The sequence below is a fragment of the Dioscorea cayenensis genome, chromosome 16 (assembly GCF_009730915.1).
Source record: "Dioscorea cayenensis subsp. rotundata cultivar TDr96_F1 chromosome 16, TDr96_F1_v2_PseudoChromosome.rev07_lg8_w22 25.fasta, whole genome shotgun sequence".
NCBI lineage: Eukaryota > Viridiplantae > Streptophyta > Magnoliopsida > Dioscoreales > Dioscoreaceae > Dioscorea > Dioscorea cayenensis.
The window spans coordinates 18,630,547-18,649,352 of NC_052486.1; the positions used below are offsets into that span (position 1 = coordinate 18,630,547).

General features: G+C 30.9%; 1 protein-coding gene across 1 annotated transcript; it reads left to right on the forward strand.

Moving 5' to 3' along the window:
- The first annotated feature begins 1,709 nt into the window (after nucleotides 1-1,709).
- LOC120278773 (gibberellin 20 oxidase 1-D) lies at nucleotides 1,710-3,264 on the forward strand. Its single transcript, XM_039285504.1, has 3 exons — nucleotides 1,710-2,300; nucleotides 2,400-2,721; nucleotides 2,837-3,264. The coding sequence occupies exons 1-3, from the start codon at nucleotides 1,717-1,719 to the stop codon at nucleotides 3,116-3,118; spliced, it is 1,188 nt and encodes a 395-aa protein (XP_039141438.1). The 5' UTR covers nucleotides 1,710-1,716; the 3' UTR covers nucleotides 3,119-3,264.
- Nucleotides 3,265-18,806: the final 15,542 nt, after the last annotated feature.

Sequence of the window (18,806 nt, forward strand, 5' to 3'; positions counted from 1 at the left end):
AGAGTTGCAACACAGGTACAAAAACAACTCATAGTACATCATGCAACTTAAGTAACAACAAACCCTTTTTCCTATTTTTAATTTTTCCTCTCCCATTAATTTAATAAGCAAGTGCATAATGTTCTGTCTTCTTGTTGTATGTACACCTAATTATCACTAAGAGAAGATGTATGTGTGTTTGTTTTCTTCCTTTCTTCTTTAATTACTAACATTTGTTATCACTACTAAGATCTATTTGCATTTGTAGGCTTCTTGAATCAGCTGTTTGCAATCAATCATGCAATTCCCACCTAATTGAGTTATTAGATTGATAGTATCAATTTGAGATTTGGTTTGTATTTTGTGATGGATCTTTTAATGGGATGTTGAGTTGGCAAAGATGGTTTTAGGGGTGTTGTTTTTTCGGTCGGAATATGTGGCAATATATCTACTAAATGTTACATAAATAGGCGACATTTTTAGAGTGTAGATGTTGAACAATATGTTTTTATTAGATTAAGGGATCATTACCAAACTAAACAATCTTCTTTGAATATTGGCTTTATGTACGTAACTTGGATCAAGCTGTTTGTCATCATGGCTAATTCTTCTTTAGAAAATCATTACTCTAATGAGCCAATGGAATTCTGTCACTCCCAATCAATGGTTGTCATTTGTTCCTTGTTGATTGGTTGCCATTCATTTTAAAAATTTAAAACTAATTAAATTTATTTCAGTTCGTATTGCATTGATTTGAAACTAATGTGTATTTGATCTATAAAAAAAAATTAGCTCTTGTCGAATATTTCCACTGAAAATTTAAATTTAATAAAGACCTCTGTTTTTGTATTATAAGTACAAACAACATCATTATAATATTTAATAAAAATAACTAATTTATATGCTAAATAAATAATTAAAATACTAAGACATATACTATAGACTAATCTACACTTATTTTAAATATCATAAATTTAAAATTCATTTTTGTTATAATAAAAAATCATTAAACAAAGATCAAACATCATTATCCATGATCTACTTTCCATATTTTTTTAAAATATAATAGAATATCCCCTTAAATCTACTTTCCATATTTACTTTTCCTATTTTTAAATATTCTCCATATAAGTTTCAATCTACTTTCTATATATTTTTTTAAAATATTCTAGCATTTGTTTCAATTACTTTCCATATTTTTAAATATTCTGATATATCTGTTTCAATCTACTTTCCATATTTTTAAATATTCTAGTATATCCATTTGAATTTATTTTCTATATTTTAAAATATTTTGACATATCTTTTTTAATTTACTTTCCATATTTTTAAATATTATGACATATCATTTTTAATTTACTTTCCATAATTTTAAATATTATGATATATTATATATTTTTAGTCATATAATCTTACTATAATATTTTCACTTTCCCTTTGTGGACAAAGAAGAGTTGTATATGGCTTAATTTATCAGGCAAAATAATTATCTACACTACAAAAAATAAAAAAATAAAAAAACAAAGAATTTGTTTGCTTTGTAGTGAATCCACAAGATTCCACATCTTGTGCGCCAACTCGTCCAATGGACGGCCATGGCCTATTCCCCACCCATTTTTTAACCCTCCTCTCTTAGCACCTAAAAAAAACACACTAACTAATTCTTTCCACCTCCTCTCTATATATAACCACCTTCTCCATTTCTCTCCCATTCAAACCCAAACCTTCCTCTCAATCATGGTTCTTCTTCTTTCTCCAACTCCCACTTCCAAATCCAAACAACAAGAACAACCACAACAACATCAATCTCAATCTCAATCTCAATCTCAACCTGAACCTCCACTTGTGTTCGACGCCGCCGTCCTTAGCAACCAAACCAACATCCCAATCCAATTCATCTGGCCGGAAATCGACAAACCCAAACCAGACTCATCTGAAGAACTCATCGTCCCCCTTATTGACCTCAAAGACTTCCTCGCCGGCAATGACTCTTCAACCTTGAACCTTTCCACTATGGTCAAACAAGCATGTTCAACCCATGGCTTCTTCCAAGTGATCAACCACGGCATCTCTTCCGACCTCCTCACCCAAGTTCATCGTTGCGCCGACGCATTCTTCACCATGCCACTTTCCGATAAACAAACCGCCCAACGTCTTCCCGGCGAGAGCTGTGGCTATGCCAGCAGCTTCACTGGCCGCTTTTCTTCCAAGCTCCCTTGGAAGGAGACTTTGTCTTTCCACTTCTCGTCCTCTCCGTCCTCTTCTAATCTCGTTTCTGACTATTTGCTCCGTATTCTGGGTCCTGATTTCCTCCACTTCGGGTGTTTATTTTATAACTAATCACTTTCATTTCTTTATATGCATTTATACAGTTACATAAATTAATATTAAGTTATATATATATATATATATATAAGCAGGGAGGTATATCAGAAGTATTGTGAGGAGATGAGCAAGCTATCATTGGAGATAATGGAAGTGTTAGGGTTGAGTTTAGGGGTAGGGAAGGAGATATTTAGGGAGTTTTTTGAAGTGAATGAATCTATTATGAGGTTGAACTACTACCCGCCATGTCAGAAGCCGGAACTCACTCTCGGCACAGGGCCCCATTGTGACCCGACATCTCTCACTATCCTCCACCAGGACCATGTTGGTGGCCTCCAGGTTTTCACTGATGGCAAGTGGCGCACTATCTCTCCCAATCCTAACGCTTTCGTTGTTAACATTGGTGATACTTTTATGGTTTGTTTCTTGAAACCAACTCACATTTCTTTTTGCTCAATCACAAATATTATCATGTGAAATTTCCTGGTGATGGTGAAAAAGTTAATTATTGTTTTTGTTGTTGGATGCATAGGCTTTGTCGAATGGACGGTATAAGAGTTGCTTGCATAGAGCAGTGGTGAATAGCATGGAGCCGAGGAAGTCTATGGCGTTCTTCTTGTGCCCGGAGATGTCGAAAGTTGTTCAACCGCCTCGAGTTCTTGTCGATAATGAACATCCAAGGATTTACCCGGACTTCACTTGGCCGGCATTTCTTGAGTTCACTCAGAAACATTACCGTGCTGATATGAAGACTTTGGATGCTTTCTCTCAATGGCTTCTCCGATCCGACACCGAAAACCCGGTCCAACATTGATTTTTCTTTTCTTTTCTTTTCTTTTTTCTCTTCTTTTCATCTTTTTTCATAATCAGTTCCTCAGCTCTTCTTCAAAGTTTTGATGTGAAGAAAAATAAGACAAAAGGAATAGGAGTGAATGGGTAGAAGAAGCTTGGTTTTGTGCACTTTTTATCCCTCATTTCTTGTCATTATAGACATCAATCAATATATATATAATCAATAATAATAATAGTAATAATAATAATATTATTATTATTATTTATGTAGGAGAAGAGATTAAGTAAATATTTGGTTGTGATTCATGAATGACAAACAATGGATATTCCAAAACATGTGGTGTCAAACACAAGGGCATGATGGTGCAAATAGGTGCCATGCTGTTTTAATTGAAACAGCTTACCCCACTGGCTCTTGCTCAATAAGAGCCAAAAACAACTCTTGAATTTTAAATGAAAATTCTACTTTCTTCCTTGATGTGTCTCTTTCTTTCTTTATTTTTTTTCCTTTATTATTTTTTTCTTTTTTATCTTATTCCATGCAAAGCCATTGATAGTGATGGGTGGAATACATGTATGCATGAGAGATAGGGATGGAAAACTCCCACCATGTTATGTTATGAGATCACAACAAAGGACTCATTATAACTATAATTTTCTTTAGGTGTAATGCACTTCCAACTATTTGTTTGTTTTGTCCTTTGCTTCACCAATTTTTTATCTCTGAAGTTTTGCATTTCTCTGTTTTAGTGCTTCCTTGGTAAATCTTTTCAATGTTTTTAATGCTTGTGTAATTTAATAAAAATGTTATGTAAAACTGACTAAATTGGATTTTTGAACCGATAGGTAAATAATTAGGAAAAATCAACATGTTTATTTAGCTTAGGAGAAAGTCAAGATTTATCTTTGTAAAAAAAAGTCAAGCTTTATGAATTAAAAATAGATGAATATCAATTTTTATTTAAAAATAAATACATAGGTAATAAGGATAAATATTTAGGTATTAAAAACATAATAAACATAATGAATTTTGTATAGAATTAGGAACAAAAGTTAAAATATTTAGGACAATAAAAAATTTTATATGATAAATATCTACGAAAAATATTTAAAAATTAGCATTGAAAATGGACAAGTAAAATTCCCTCTTTAATTTAATTGATTTTGATATTTTTCTCAATGCCCCTAACCTAGTAATTAAATACTCTTACATACAAAATCTTATAATTAACATTTATTGAAAAACATATTCAATTAATTTAAGTAAGCCAACATTTTAAGAAAAAAAATTCTAAGCCGGCGTTTGATTCAGTGTAACTGTAAATACAGTGGATTTCTAGTTACAATGTAACTAAAAATCCATGGATTTTATAATACAGTGCAGTCAAATCTAGTGTTTGGTTAGATGTACTGTAGATGCTGTATTATAGGATTTTGTATTTGATAAAAAATATTTATAAATTTAAAATTAGAATTTTTTTATATTATAAATATTTTAATGATTTTAAATACTGTATTAATTAATTTAACTATTGATTTTATTATTAAATTATTTATTAAATTTATTAGTATATATATTTATTTATTTTATTATATTTTATATTTTTAAATTTAATTTTTAACCAAATAAAAAAAGTATTTTGAACTTTTCATATATTTTTAGCATGTTATTAATGATTTTAATTATCGCATTGATCATTTTAACTCTTAATTTTATTATTAAATTAATTATCAAAGTAATTATTAAATTTATTATTAAATTTTATAATGTTTCACTCCACAAAAATATCCATAAATATTTAATCATATTTGTTTTTCTTTAATTGGTCACATATAAGTTACAAGTTATGCATTTGAAGAAATTTAAAGATAAGGGATTTGTTTTTACGCCCAATTTGGCCGTAAAACCAAATCCCTCATTGGATGTAATATGAGTTACATTGGTTTTTGAAATCCTGTGAACCAACCACTGGATTTCAGAAAACCCAGTAATTCAAGTTACATGTAACTCAAAAACCCTCCAAACAAACACTACCTAAGATGAAAGTGCAATAGTATTAATCTTTAAATTGAGCCTGAATGTCAATTTCATCAATGAATAAAAAACACTTATTCTAAACTAAAACTTATTATTATTGTTATTGGAAACAACACGTAGTTTAAATTGTATACAGCTTGTTAGGCATGTGTTGCATTTTATTTTATTTTTTAATAAAAATAACACTTTTCATATTGAATTGTTTTGCCATGTTGGCTTGATAAACTATTTGTGCATATTATAATTTTAACATAACTTTTAACACTATAAAGACTTGGTTGGATTGGTTTTTTGAATTTCAATAAATATTTACTTTATAAAATAAACACTTCTAAAAAAAAACATATTTAAACTTGATATTATTGATTTGAGTCTGTTAACTAACTTATGAATAACCAGTTTTAATTTTTTTTTTTTTTAAAAGCTACAAATTCTAAATAATTAAAATAGTTAAAAAAATTAAATAAGAATTTTTTTTATAAGACAATCCAAATGGGTTCCATATTTGATATTATTGATTTGAGTCTGTTAACTAACTTGATTAAAGTTTCATAGACTAATTTGGAGGAGGCATAAGCAAGTTTGAATCCATGCCTATTTTGTACACATGCGCTTGAATGTACCATCACATACAACTTGAATTTCATTAATAAAAAGTTTTTAACCATATATCAGACTAAAGCCAAACAAGTTATTAAAACTATATTGAAATAATCATTCCTTTATGTTTGTCTAAGCATGTTAATACATATTTTAGTTACTCTATGTTTTGGCATGTTATGACAAGGAAAGTGACAGAGATAGACCCACGTCTCAATGTTAATTTGTTTGCATGTATATTACATCTAATTGGGTTATCAGAATTGGGCACTTGATTCAAGAAAAAAAGTTACTTATGTAATAATAAGTATGTTTGCTTAGAGATAAGGACAAGAGAAAATTGTCATTTTAATATATTTGTCTGATTTTTTTTTAAATCTCATTTTAATTTATGTAGAATCATTTCTTCATGCATGATTAGAATTAAAGATTAATTACAACTTCATCTTTCTGTTTGCTGGAAAATTAAACAAATTTTTATAAGAGTTATGCTATACAAACCGAACCTACTTCACGAATTTGCTTCACGAATGACGTGTCATCCATATCATCAATGATGTGGCATCCAACTCAGCCCTGTTCACCCTCTTCTCCCTTCCCCTCCCTTCTCTTCTCTCTCTCTCATATGTTCCTCTCCATCCCCTTTTCTCTCTTTCATATGTTTCTCTCCGTCCCCTTTTGCCCCTTGGTGTGAAGTCTTCGTCCTCCCTTTCTCTTCTTCCCCTGACCACCAGCCACTCTCCACACCGATGAATCTAGAGTCACCAGAAAAGAAAACCTATCATTATCTCCACCCTCAGACAAGGTTTCTCCTCTACATTGCTCCGAAAGCTCTATCCATCCCTGAAAACCAGTAGATCTACTGCTCTAACACAGAGGAATGGCAATGGAGGTGGAGAACTCTGGGCTAACAGATATGGTCCAGAGTAGGAGATTGGTTTAAGAGGTCAGGGAAAGGGTGTGGATTCTTGGAGCTTCAATCTCTTTGGTGTTTGTTGGGGCAATTAGTCTTGTTTCAAAGAATGTGAATCAAAGAAGAAGAATTTTTGTGTAGATTAGGTTTTTGATTTCAGAGAAGATGGGATTGAAGAGAAGGGTTTGGAGGAGAAGGGTTGGGGCTTTGATCTTTTGATGTTTACTTTCATTGCTTTTGTGAATTCGAGTGTGAGCTATGGAAACGGTGGTTAGAGTTTTTAATGATTCTGTCATTCATTTCTTTTTTTTCTTTTTGAGTTTTTAATGAATGATTATAAGAATTTATTGTGATTTACATTAACATTTTTTCTTCCTTTTGATTTGTGTATGATATGGAATGCTTGCAAATGAACATTTAAAATATTTGAAAATTGTGCGAGGTGTAGAAAAATTTTTTTTTTTAGAGGTGGGCATGATGATTTTTTGGTTGCTTTTTTTCTCTCTCCTATGGTTTTGATTGGAGAAAGGAGAGCGGCCGGTGCTCCGTCGAAGATGAGAAAAGGAAGATGAAGAAGAGGAAGGTGAACAAAAAGGTATACAATGGAGAGAGAGAATGAGGAGGGTAAATAGGGCTGAGTTGGATGCCACATCATTGATGATATGGATGACACATCAATTCGTGAAGCAAATTCGTGAAGTTTGTTCGGTTTGTATAGCATTACTCTTTTTTATAATGGTCTGTTTGATTATTTGTGATAATACTGAATAACGTTATTGTGTTCAATATTTCAATTGGATATTCTAATTAATTTTTCTAATTTTTCAAAAAATTAAGGTCTTTTTTTTATTGTGAAGAAAATAAAAGGGATGGATCTATAATTATTTTAACTATTAGAAATATCTCGGAAATGCAAGGTATATTGACATACTTAAACTTTCCAATTAAAAAAAAAATTAGGGGACTTTCCAATAATTATATTCGCATATTTCGAAAAAAAAAATCATCACTTCCCAATAAAAATGGTACTCTTTTTGTTCAATGACTTTCTCCTTTCTTTCCGCCGTTTAAACTAACTAGGGGAGTTCACATATATATATATATATATATATACCAAGTTATTTTAGAAAAGTTGTAGAAAATTATCTCTCATATCTATAGAGCAAGTATGACAAAATAATACATATATATATATATATATATATGTTTGATTCATCTACCTATGGCTATATGATATATTGAAAAATGTTTTAAATAATCACTTGATATGGCATATGATTCTATTCATGTGTGATTTAGAATATTAAAGCGTATCTTGCTATTATCTTGCATATTTCCACATATCTCACCTAATCTTGAATCATCCCTTGATCTTGAATGCGTGTTTCCATCTGCATCTCTTGATTTTGTATATTTTTCTTGATATGGACTTGTTACTTGTTTATCTTCTTCTCTTGATCTTGATATTTGAGTATGAGCATTGGTCCTTGTGTGGGCTCAAGTTTATTGGCTTTGTTTCTCATGTGTGATGAACCAATTGGTTTGTATTTTAGATGAGAGTTATATATTAACTATTTCAAATAACCCCAAATATTCGAAGTTATTTGAAATAGTCGATATTGATTAGGAAGAAACATTTTAAAATCAAGATTGTTTTTAAATTAATAATGAGATAACTCAAAATTTTGCTTAGATGTTCGCTTAGAGGTTAGCAGATAAAATAGAATAAGGTAATTTATTTCCAAACAAACACAAAAAAATGATCGTTTGAGTTATGTATTTTGTTATTTTGCCAATAGAATATTAAATATGTGACTACAAATGACTACAAATTATTTTTTTGTTCTTTTGATTTTGTAAATTGTTAAAACTTTAGATTCAAGAAGTTGTAGATATGGGTATCAAGAAAAGTTAGTGTCATGTTGTCAAGTTATATTATGTACTTTAATAAGATTTGTCCAAAGTTTTGTTTTAATTATTTGATTAGCTTTCCATGGTGACTAAAACATTAAATGAATATATTTTATGTCAACACTAAACATTTTTTAAAATGACTTCAAGCAATATATATATATATATATATAATTTAAAGCATGTATTTTCTTTATTTTCTTTTAGTCAAAGAGGATTTTTTTGGTCATTTACTATGATCCTTTTTTGTTTTTTATTGGACGAATGATATAAGCATATCATAAAATATATTTAAGTGAAGAGTCAATCAAAATCGAAGTGCTTCTATTCTTAATTCACATAAAGAAATTTATACAATCAAGTTTATAGAAAATTTTAAATAAATATTACTATGTATTAACCTATATTTAGTGTACAACATAAGCAACAACCACAATATATATTTTGCATCACAAGGCTAAGCCATAATTGATTAAAAATGCAAAAAAAAAAAAAAAACCTATTTTTTTATTGACGTATTTTCTTATATATTTAATCATCATTTAAATCATGCTATTTTAGTTTTAATGGCGGCATTTGAGTAGGTAAAACTAAATATTATAAGGAATAATCCATCAAATAATATTTAGTTACATGACCAATTTGTACTACATTAATACAACTACTCTCACATTCTATGTATTATTAACAAAGCCAATTAAATCGCATCATGCAGGAATTCTTTCAAGTAATTTTACTCTAATAAACTTTCAGCCATTAACAATTAATCTTTCACTCAAGAAATATATATATTTTTTGTTTTTAATCTCACTATTAACAAACTCAAATAAATTAGCAAAAAAACCTAGATTATCCATACTCTCAATTAATCAAAATTATCAATTAAAAATATATAACGAATTAAGTACCAACAAATTATACGAGTGAGGAAAAAATTAAAAAAAAAAACAAAATTTAAATTTCAAACTCGAGGACTTAAACCCCTCGTTTAATAACTAGATATATAAAAATTATATTAACAAAATAAAAACAATGAGAAAACAAAAATACATAAGACATTCAAAAAAACACCAATGTTGGTATACCCCACTTGTAAGGCACTTTAGTAACTTACGAGAGTGTGGTAAATAATGTAAACGGTGAATTACCCACTTAATAAAAAAAAACAATAAATATAAATTTTTAAGTCACAATCAAATATGTTTTATTAAAAGGAAAAAATTATATATCCATATTAATATTAACATAACAATATAAAAATAAACTTTTTTTTTGGTTTATAAAAAGCCAAACGTATTTGCATATTACTTACATAATAATACAAAAACATGCAAAATATAAACTCTCCCTTTTTTTAATTAAATTAAAGAGCCAAACTATGTACAAAAACATACAAAATATATTTTTTTGTTTTTGTTTATTATATGACCAAACTATATACATATTAGTAAAATAATAATGTGTCTTTTTTATAAATGCCTACAATCCACGAATCCTCAACTATAGAGTTGAAAAAGATTCAACTTTTGCTTTGGTTTTGGGCAGGGAAAAGAAATATCACTTATTGTGCGGCCGTGAACATAATAATATAAAAACATACAAAAAATAGCATTTTATTTATTTATTTGTTATTTATTTATATATTTACTTGTTTATGTATTTATTTTGTGCATAAGATGGTGGAGATAGCGAAGCATTGGAAAAGAGTGCGTAAATGAAGCCTGATAAATGTCCAAAACTGAAGGCAATTAAAACTGGTGACATTGCTGAAATAGCCATCCAAATCTGGACTTAGGGATGAAGACAAACACCACAAGGTTTGCCTCAGAGACAAACAAGCACAGCTGAGCCACCACTCCGACAATAAAGACACCCACTCTCATCAAACATTATATTATTTTTATTATCTTAATTAATATGTGTGTCCATTTATATTTGTTATTGTTACTAACTTAACGTTAATGAAGATAAAATAAATTCATTATATAAATCTTTGCTCTTGTTTCACAGGATATCAACAACATCATCGCCATCATCAGATTTAGCCAATCAAAACTCATGATGTGGTCCTTGGAGACGTTCTTTTTAGGTTTTAGGGTTTCAAGTGTTTGTCAGTGGTTTGGATTGTGTTTGCTTAGATCTTTGTGATGCCTTGGGAATAATTGATTCAGTTCTTTGCTTTTGGTTTTTTTTTTTTTAATTATTTCAAAAAATATAACTTAATCACCAAAGTTAAGAATAAGAAAATCAATTGTTATTTATTTATTTATTTTTAAATGTGAACAAACATTGGAGAGAAGAATAAAATAAGAAGTTGTGGAGGTGGTAACAAAATTATTTATTAATCTGTTATCAAATTGTTTATAACCTTATTATTTAATGTTTTGTTTATTCTCAATTTTTAGAAATTATTTTTTCATTAATTTGTGAAAACTTAAATAATTTTTCAATAGAAAATAAATTTACAGTCAGGTCACATTAAATACCTTAATTTTGCATCATTTTAATCATTTCTTTTACTTTTATTGCTTATTATTTCATTTTATAAGAATGAATAATTTCTATTAATTAGAAAAAAAAACATGAGTACAAAAATATTGATAGAACAAGATCATTAAAACATCAAGACAAACACGGCAGGGTTTCAAATAGAAAATAATGAATGCTAGTAAACATTTGGTAAAAATTTGGACAGGTTTCCGTACTATGACCTATTTTTAATTTGACTACTGAATTTCAATTTGCATATTTTTAGTCACAGACATCAATTACATTTCATCAGGAGGGTACCTATGGGATTGCGATTAAATTTATCTGATGCGGTCGCCATAATGGGCACATTGATGATGACTTGGCACTCATAAAGCCTAACTAGACATGACACGTCACACTTAGGCCACGCTTAAGTTTTACCACATCAACATTTTTCAAGTAATCCAGCCTTTCCATGTCAGTCATCCCTTTGAGAAGCTGCTCTCTAGAGAACCCGGTTGAGAGAGTGAGATGCGAGGGTTAATTCTTCATTATAGAGTAGGCAAGGCTTTAGAGTCGAGAGACCGGAAACCTTAGCAGCTAGTGGTGACAACCAGAACAAGCACGAGTTGAAACCATATCGAGATATATACATCATGGTGGGCAAGGGCGGAACCAGAATTTTTAAGAAAAGGGGGCGAACAATAAACTTTTTTTTAAAAAAAAAAAAAACAACCAAACAAACAAAATCGTTCTAATTCATAAAAAAAAAGAAAAACATAGATTCCTTCTCGACAAGATCCGATGATATATTATTGAGGATTATTTCACAATTTTATATTTTATTAAGAATTTAGAGTTTATGCATATATATATATATATATATAAATAATGTGAATCTAAAATATTTATGTGGAGAGACATGGAATGGCAAGTCAATTAATCATGTTTTCATCTTCTCAGAACCAGCTAAGCAAGGGCTAACAAGAGTGAAGTAATTGAGAGACGTGAGGCGGCGGAGGAAGGGATGGTAGGGCAAGAGGTCCTCGGACTCCGCCTGCGACAAGGGAAGGGGGGCCGCCACCCTTGCCCCCTGTCCCTCTGCCCATGATGGTGGGAAATTGGCAAATAATAAGGTTGTTGGACGATAAAGCACCAAATTACTGTAAGTCCTTTTGTTAACTTGATTATCTTCCCATTGTTTTAAAATTTGAAATGGAGATCGTTGTGATGAACTACATTTGGAAAGTTTAAATTGAAAATAAAACAAGGGGTTCATGAGGGTTTACCATTTGAAGTAATTGTATGAAAATCTATTTTTTAAGATGTAAATACGTTTCAAGGTCTTCTATTTTGAAGGTGTAAATTTATCTGATGTAGCCACCAGGATGGGCACATTGATGATGACTTGACACTCATTAAGCACAATTGGACATGACACGTCACACTTAGGCCACCTCATGCTTAAGTTTTACCATATCAGCACTCCAAGTTAGCAAGCCTTTCCATGTTAGCCATCCCTTCGAGAAGTCCCTCTCTTCATCCGAGAGAAAAGCCGGTTAAGATAGTGAGACGTGCGCAAGGGCTCGTTCTTCATTATAGAGTAGGCAAGGCTTTAAAGTCAGGATACAAAAACCCTAGTAGGTAGCAACTAGAGCTAGAACAAGCACAAGCTGAAATAAAATCAAGATATACATCACGATAGGCAATTGGCTGATAAGATCATTGGACGATGAAGCACCAAGTTACTGTAAGATCTTTTGTTAACTCGATCATCTTCCTATTATTTTGAAATGTGAAATGGAGATCGTCGTGATGAACTACATTTGGAAAGTTTAAATTGAAAATAAAACGTAAGGTTTCATGAGGGTTTGCCCCTAGAAGTAATTATATGAAAATCTACTTTTTTTTAAGGTGTAAATACGTACGTTTCAAGATCTTCTACTTTGTGGATGTTTAATTATTTTAACTCTCCTCACTAGTCATGTTTGTTGTTTTCATTGTTTTTGTTTAATTTTGAGTCTTAATTTATGGCAATCGAACCCAAACCCAGTGAGTGTTTGCAAAAATACCTATGATGGGTAGAGAAAATAGCTGCTTGATAGGTTTAGATTTGAGTATGGGTAAATACCCACAAAATTGTATGGGTATGGATATGGGCATGGGTAATATATATATATATATATATATAATATTTATTTAAAAATTGAAAGTATATAATATATAGGAGGTTGTGTGAGAAAAGCCAATGAAAATGGGCGGTTAAAATAGAAATGCACACACACTATATATATATATATATATGTGTGTGTGTGTGTTTATTTATTTATTTATTTATTTGAAATTGAGAATGGCATGAAATTATGTGAGGAATATTTATTTATTTAACTAAACTTCAGGTAATGGGAATGGATATGGGAAGTGTGTACCCAACGATTATGCGGATGTGGATTAAAATTGTTATCAAGAGAGTATTAGGACGTGTATAGGTAACCTTTTAAAATGTGGGTATGGGGATGAGTACTATAATACTCTACCCAAACCCTACCCATGGTCATTCCTATCAATGTGCATATGGGTCTCATAAAAAAATAAAACTTGGGTTTTGTGGGTGTTTACATTGTTTTTATTTGATTTCAAGTGTCAGGGTTTGTTCATTTGGGCTAAAGTGTTTGGGAAGTTGGGAAAGTGAAATGACTTCCCCCACTTCATGTGTTTCTTTGTCCTGAAGTGGGGAAAGTGGCTTTCATTAGGAAGTGAAAATAGAACTAGACCCACTTTGGTGTATTTTACACCAAAGTGGTTGAAGTGGAGTCCATATAAAAAGCTGACTTCCTTCACTTCCCCATCCATTTGGAAGTCACGGGTTGTTCATCCATCAACGCATCATTTCCCTGGTCGGTGAATTGACGCCGGCCTCCCTAGATCTTCCTGATCAGCTCTTGTTCATAGCCAACTTGCTCGTCGCCGGTGGTACTTCTTCTCTTCTCGTCCCTTGTCACCGACACTATTGCTTCTCTTCTTGTCGCCGATTCTTGTTGACCAACCTCCTTCTTCCCTCTTCCAGATCTGGTTCTACTGTTTCTTTTCTCACCATTAGAGGGGCTTCTAGGATTTCAATCGAGTGATTAAGATCTTATTCTTATCCTTAATTGGTGAGTTTTTTTTTTTTTGTTGTTTTGGTTCTTGATTTGGGCATTTGGGATTATTTGTTGGTTTGCGGTCGGTGTTAGTTTGTGATTTTCTGGTGGTGATGATGTTGATGATGATGTTGATGATGATAATCATGTTGATGATGATGCTGATGATGCTGATGATGATAATATGACGACGACGACGACGATGATGATGACGATGATGATGCTGTTTGTTCATTGTGCTTGTGCTTGTGATTCATACATGTTTATTTCTTTGCAATCATATGCAAATGATTTTTGTTCCCACGTATCTCAATGATTTATATCTATTATATGCAAATGATTTTTGTTCTTTGCCTCAGTAGTGTTTTATGACCATAAAATGACTAATTCAACTAATATAGTCATACTTAAGGAAAGACTCAACTAAAGATCAAGTAGAGCAATATTGCCTTTTGGATTGATGTTTAATAAAGACTTGATCATGTTAGGTTACACTTGAGATGTTTAATTATCCATCAAAATAATTTCATTACGTCTATGAGTGAGATTAGATTAACAGCCCACATTAAATGTTGTTTGCAACTTGGTCACGTTTAAGCTTTCCATTTGGAGCATGAAAAATACATAGTATGTTAATTTGGTTCTATTTTACATAGAGACTTGATGTAGCTGATACATGAGTAGCATTCATTTTCCTCTTGAGAGGGACTGGGACTGGTAATGCTGGGGCTTTTCAAAGAGTGGTTTTATGGTGTCAAGCATTGGCGAAAGGGATTTGTTCATAATAAATTAAAAAAGCCTTTGCCTTAATTCCTTGTTCTAAGGCTTCGATCTCCTTAATTCTCTGTTATAAATGCACCGGTTTCTCATTTATAATAAGAGAGCTTGGTGGCAATTTAGAGCACACAATCATCACAAGTGTGGCAACAACAAAGCTATATTGTTACCAATTTGAATATAAAGTTATCCAGGCACAAATTATATAAATTACTACTAGCAATATGATATTATTTATTTATCCAAAACTTTATTTATTATTTATAAAGTTATCCAACATTATATTATCCAACAAATTTATAAAGTTATAAATTATATTTATCCAACATTATATTTAGAAAGTAATAATTATTTATATTTATTGAACATATTTATTATTTACTTTAGCAATATAAGTTTTGAAAATAAAGTTTCCCAACATTATATTTATTATTTATAAAGCAATTTCCAGTTGGGGTTGTAATTTGTAAAGTTTGTGTACCTTTTCGTGAGCTAAAGATCACAATGTTTGTGGTAATGAAAGGCTTGCCTGACCATTCAATGAGTCATCAATAATTATATGAATCTAACAATACCATCCACCTGACATCTTATTAAACAACAAAACAAACATCAACAAATGGTTTGATGCAGACATAGCACCCAACTATATTATGTTGAAGAAGTGTTATCAACCATGTTTGTTTTTTTTAGCTTCTACTCACAAGCATTCAATCTATATATGATCAGTAAGTCATGATGATTTTAATACAACTATTGCTACATGTAGATGTTCCAATTGTGGAGGAAGTATCAACACACGAAAGACCTACTATGGTGAACGATGAGAGGCACAAGTACAATAGCGAAAACTTCGTGAGAAAATTGCGGGTGACATGTGGCTTGACTATGTTAGACGCGGCGGGGGGGAGAGGGGGGAGGGGGGTATGGCATGTATGCTTGGATGATTGATTTATGGAAAATATGTACATTGACTTCATTGTTTCTTCTAAAAATATAATGTGTTGAATTTTGGTCATTTGATGGATATAAGTAAAAATATGATTATTTCATTTTCATACTACTATTGAGTGTTAATGCTATCACTTTTTAAAATGAAATAACACATGTTTAAACTTTTCTTTGGTATCTTTGTCTTGCTATTATATAAGATGTCAACTTCACATAACATTGTTGATGAGGCACCAAGTGAAACACGAAAAGAAGCACCAAATAATAGATGGACAAAAGAAATGGACAATGTGTTAATACCATTACTTGCGGACATGGCAAAGAGTGGTTTGAAGGTGGATTAGTCATTCAAACGTCAAGCATTTATTGAAGCCATGAATGTTGTCAATAATAGATTCCCCAATGCTTGCATGGGCATAGATAATGTGGAGAACCACATGCGCACCTTGAAGCAAAAATATCAAGACATCAAAAATTTAATGAATCTTAGTGGTGTTGGGTAGAATGACTCAGAGAAAATGTTAGTGCTCAAGGATGAGACGTTCTATACGTATGTGGAGGTACTTGAATGAATTTAATTTATTTCATACATTTTTTTTGTAATTTATACATATAACATATGTTTGATGACTTTGATTTAATTTAATTTTTTTCAAAGGGACAACCAAAAGCCAAAGAGTACTTGAACAAGGCCATGCCTTTATTTGAGGAATTACGTTTGGTTGCTGGAGATGACCATGCCACCGGTGATCATACACGATCAATCTATGACCAATTTGGTGGTACAATCTTGAAGATGATAATGTCCCTGCATTTAATGAGCCAATGTACTGCGAAGCTTTTGAGGGAAATAGTCAAAGACATGAAGTATTAAGGTCAACTGCAAGTAAGACAACCGCTAGGTCTAGTCGCACAACAAGGACCATGGGTGAAAATGTTGGAATGGAGAATGTTGGAGATAAATTGGGTCAATTGGTGGTATCAATTGATCGAGCAAGAAAGAAATCACGGAAGTAAAAACTATCAGATGCTCTATGGGACATGGAAGGTTATGATGATAAAGACATAGGAATGGTATTTGACAGATTAATGACTAACAAAGTACAAGCTGAATTGTTCTACTTATGGATACCATCTCTCCGAAAAATATGGTTGGATGAATATATTGAATCTATAAAGAATTCTAGCCCTTGATGTTAGCATCAAAGGTAAGTTTTGCATATGCATTATTTAATACAAACTGAATTCCAAGTTGGATTTAATATGATTGCTTGTTTTGCAGGAAACAAGGAACCAAGTCAATTATGGCAATGTGACCATTTATAAATGTTGTTTGTTTGGCTTATGATTTTGTAATCCAAACCTTGGAATGGTGTTTCTCTATCTAATTTTCCCATGAAACTTGAAACATTGTATTGGTGCTTGTAATGAACACCTTGTACTAGTTGAATGAATTCGTATTGAAAACCTTGTCTTTCTATTGATTTTATGATGCAAATCTTGTGTTGATGTTTCTATATTTGCACTTGTGGATTTATATGTATGAGATTATTGAATGAATGAATTTTTTTAGCCATGCATAATTTGAATTTGCAAGTTAATATTGAGAATGCCACTAGTTCATAATGTGAACATTTGAGATTGTTTTAAAAGCATAAAAGTAAAACTTCATTTCATTCTCATATTTTTTTTTAATTTGTAAAAAATTGTTTTATATCTATTTTCTTGAATTATTTATATAATAATATTGATCATAATAATAACAACAATATTATTTTATAGTTATTATTATCGTTATACTTTATATATCATTATAAATTACTTATAATAATATTAATTAAAAGATTAGTTGATTGTTACAAATATTCATCATTATAATTTACTCTCCTCACTTTCCTCACTTTTATGGAAAGAAACATGCTATGGAAGTCAATCCCGAAGTGATCCCACTTTCTTACAAATGAACATAGGAAGTGGATAATTGAGCACTTCAGTTAAGTGTCACTTTAGCCCAAATGAACGCATGAACAATCGGAAGTGACACCACTTAATCCATTTCATGGAAGTACCACTTCCCCACTTCCTATCTACCATTGACTTCAGCCCATGATGAACGGGCCCTCAATGTATGTCTATTATGGAACTAGAGAAGTTCCATGTGATCATGTTAGATAGTTGAATTTCATGAACTCAAATTTTATTATTATGTTAAGTAATACAAATTGTATATGTTGTAGCAAATTTTCTTCTTGTTATTTAAACTAACTCATTTTTTATAATTATAGGGACAATAATGTTACTTTGAATTGGCTTCATCTCAAAATATTCAAGATGAATTGTTATGTATTAACTTTGGAATTGTTTTGTATTAACTTGTTCTCCATTGCAATTCCAATGTTATTAATTTTTTTTAAAATGTTAATGTGTATTTGACTCTAAATATTTCTTTTATTTAGGATGGTGTTTGATATTGTTATAATTTTATTGAATAGAATTATTAAAATTATTATTTGCAAAATGTTACAGTAATAGATTTTATAATTGTTGCAATAGGTTTATACATTGTTGCAATAGATGTTATAAACCACTATAATAGATATATAAACTGCTGTAATATATATCACAAACCACTGCAACATATACTATGAAATCATTACAATAGGTTTCACAAAATTGCTGTAATAGATATTGTGAAATTGTTACATTATATAAAATAACCGTTGCAAAACAAGCCACTGCAGTATATGAAACAAATCGCTGTAAAAACCACTACAAAACTAATGACAATTGGAATATTTTATGCAACGGTGTTGAACCGCTGCAATAGAAGCATAAAACCTCTGCAATAAGCTATTGCAACGGGAGTAGATGTAGCGGCTGTAAAACAGTTGCAATAAGTCTTATGCGG